This window comes from Scylla paramamosain, chromosome 1 (assembly GCF_035594125.1).
Source record: "Scylla paramamosain isolate STU-SP2022 chromosome 1, ASM3559412v1, whole genome shotgun sequence".
Taxonomy (NCBI): domain Eukaryota; kingdom Metazoa; phylum Arthropoda; class Malacostraca; order Decapoda; family Portunidae; genus Scylla; species Scylla paramamosain.
The window spans coordinates 30,825,546-30,828,520 of NC_087151.1; the positions used below are offsets into that span (position 1 = coordinate 30,825,546).

At 48.9% G+C, this 2,975-nt stretch overlaps 1 protein-coding gene across 1 annotated transcript in view; it reads left to right on the top strand.

Moving 5' to 3' along the window:
* Nucleotides 1-975: 975 nt before the first annotated feature.
* The window catches only part of LOC135104727 (uncharacterized), a 17,467-nt gene continuing 15,467 nt past the window's right edge, over nt 976-2,975 (top strand). Inside the window, exons 1-2 of the mRNA XM_064012299.1 lie at nt 976-1,045; nt 1,170-1,277. Coding sequence (XP_063868369.1) covers nt 976-1,045; nt 1,170-1,277 — 178 coding nt within the window. The remainder of the gene's footprint in view (nt 1,046-1,169; nt 1,278-2,975) is intronic.

Genomic DNA, 2,975 nt, shown 5'->3' on the forward strand with positions numbered 1-2,975 from the left:
AGAGAGAGAGAGAGAGAGGATTATGGGTGTTGTTTTCCCGAGGATATAAAAAAACCTCATATCTTTGACGGGATACTTGTTCAAACCTTTTTACGGCAGGAGGGTTGAAGAAGAGGTGGGAGAGAAATAAAGCAAAAGTCATAGTTCGTCAGAAAATGGACCAGGTGTGGGGAGTGGGGGACTCTGAAGTGGTGAGAGCACGTGGAAAGAATGAGGAAGGAGACTATGATTGCGTGAATATCTCTATAACAGCCATAGGAAATACAGCTGAAGGAAAACAATGAGGAAGAGAAAGAAGACGGGATGGTGTCAAGGAAGCACTGAGAGCACGGAAGGTTAAGCATTAGAGAGTGAAAGACAGGTATAAGGATGTTTTTTTTTCTTGCTTTGTTGTGTATGGAAAGGTGAGGGTGGAAGAAAATGGTGAAAGAATAGAAACATGTTATTTTAGGAGATAATAGTTAGGCGAGGCCTTCTTTACATGTGAATTCTCTGTTAGTAAAGAATGTAGAACAGACTGAATGAGATCTGCGTATGATTCAAGGGGCCGTGTTTTTCAACGTCTTGGCGTCTTATTTATTATGCTTTATTTCACTTTTGTTGCGTTAGTTCATTATTATTTTTTTATTTATTTATTTTTTCTTCAAATCCAGCAGTACCTCTCTGTCATCTTCCGACCGCCACGCCTTTAGTAGCGTCTCAGCTTGGCTGCCGCGTGGCAGACGCGCGGCATAATGGCAAGGAGTGAGTTTGTCCGGTGATCCTGGCTGGGTCCTGTACCTCGACACCTACTATGGCGTTTCTTATACATATTATATGCACACTAGCGTATGAAACAAGCCCCGCGGAGCCTGTCACCATGTGCAGCACGCCAGAGGACATCTCTCTGCTGACCACATTGTTCCAAACTAGCGAGTCGAAGTTCACAGACATACGCGATGTTCGTGGAGAGAGGCGCCGCCAGTTGGAGAGGTGATGCCTCCATCCTTATCAGGCAATCCCCTCGCGCCAGGCACGAGGGGATTGCCTGAGTCTCAGTCTTGGCGTGAGAGAATTTGATTTGAGCATGAGTCTCCTCTCTCAGAGTGACGCTCACCGCCATCTTCTCTTTTTGGTTTAGGTGCCTTCGCTCTCGCCTATATCTTTGAAACTGAAACCTTGGTTGGCAGGACACTTGCTTACTGCGGCTAGCGCAAGACGCCACCGCGCCATCACACATCCCCCAACCCCGACAATACCTCCCCGCACCCCCTACACCTCCATCTGTCCAGCCTGGGGTGCAGCATCACTCATCTCCCCCATCCCCCACAACACCTTCCCGCACCCCCTTACACCTCTATCTATCCAGCCTGGGGCGCAGCATCACACATCCCCCAACCCCTCACATTTTCTTCTCGCATCCCCCTACATTTCCATCTGTCTAGTTTAGGATGCAGCATCACTCATCTCCCAACCCCCCACACAACCTTCCCGCACCCTCCCTACACCTCCATCTGTCCAGCCTGGGGTGCAGCACCACTCATCATCCAAACCCCCGCACTATCTTCCCTCCCCTTCTACACCTCCATCTGTCCAGCTTGGGGGTGCAGCATCACTCATCTCCCAACCTCCCCCTACTTCCTTCCTGCATCCCCCCCTAAACCTCCATCCGTCCATCCTGGGGTGCAGTATCGCTCAACCGCCAACCCCTTACACTTGCTGCCCTCACCCCCTTCACCTCCATCTTTCCAGTCTGGGGTGCAGCATCACTCATCCCCCCAACCCCCCACACTATCTTCCCACACCTCCCCTACACCTCTATCTGTCCAATCTGGGATGCAGCATCACTCATCCCCCAACCCTCTACACTACCTTCCTGCACCCCCTACACGTCCATCTGTCCAGCCTGGGGTGCAGCATCACTCATCCCCCAATCCCTCATACTTTCTTCCCATTCATAATGGATATTCATATATGACATTAGTACTGAACAAAAAAGTGTCTTTAATGACGCCTCATGGCGATAGTAATGTCCTGTGGCCTTTCAACACAGTCTTTCCTTATTACGTTGCATATTTTGTTCCATATTGTACGTACATATGATTTTTAAAAGCATATTTCATTTACGTTCATGTGTTCCTCTATGTCAAGCAGTATGAATGTGTGTTATTCTTTCTCTCTCGTATGTCTTGCTCACAACCCTCACTTCAGAGCTTGAAAGTGTGGCACAAGAACTGGGAAGTGAATATGATACACGTGGAAATTGCGTCAGCGAGAAGAGGAAAAGGAGGAAGAGGAGGAGGAGGAGGAGGAGGAGGAGGAGGAGGAGGAGGAGGAGGAGGAGGAGGAGGAGGAGGAGGAGGAGGAAAAGAGAAAAGGAAGGAAGAGGAAGAAGAGGGTACGAAGGGAGTTTTTTTCCCTACTTAAAACTTTCACTTTTCAGAAACATGTGTGAGAAAAGTCATATTTCTCTTTATTTTATGGTCAACACACACACACACACACACACACACACACACACACACACACACACACACACACACACACACACACACACACACACACACACACACACACACACACACACACACACACACACACACACACACACACACACACACACACACACACACACACACACAGGACGCGGAAGTATACGTACACAGCAGCATTACGTAGGTACATACAAGTGTGGGAGTGTAACACCTCACGTAGTAAGTATTTCTTCTCCTGGTGAGGGCTTGACTATAAAGCGCCTTGTTCCTTCCTGCTGGACCCGGAAACAACAACAACAACACACACACACACACACACACACACTGAAGAACCACGCGTGTTTATCGTGATGCCTTGTCGTGGGTAAGTGACGTGACCTGAGTGAATCCTAAGGTCTTCAAAGGCAGCGTTGAGGGAGCGGGTTTGCGGGAGAGTCGAGTTGGGGCAGGAGAATTGAGACTGGAGAGCGGGGACGGGTAGCTGCAGTTGTGATAGAAAGC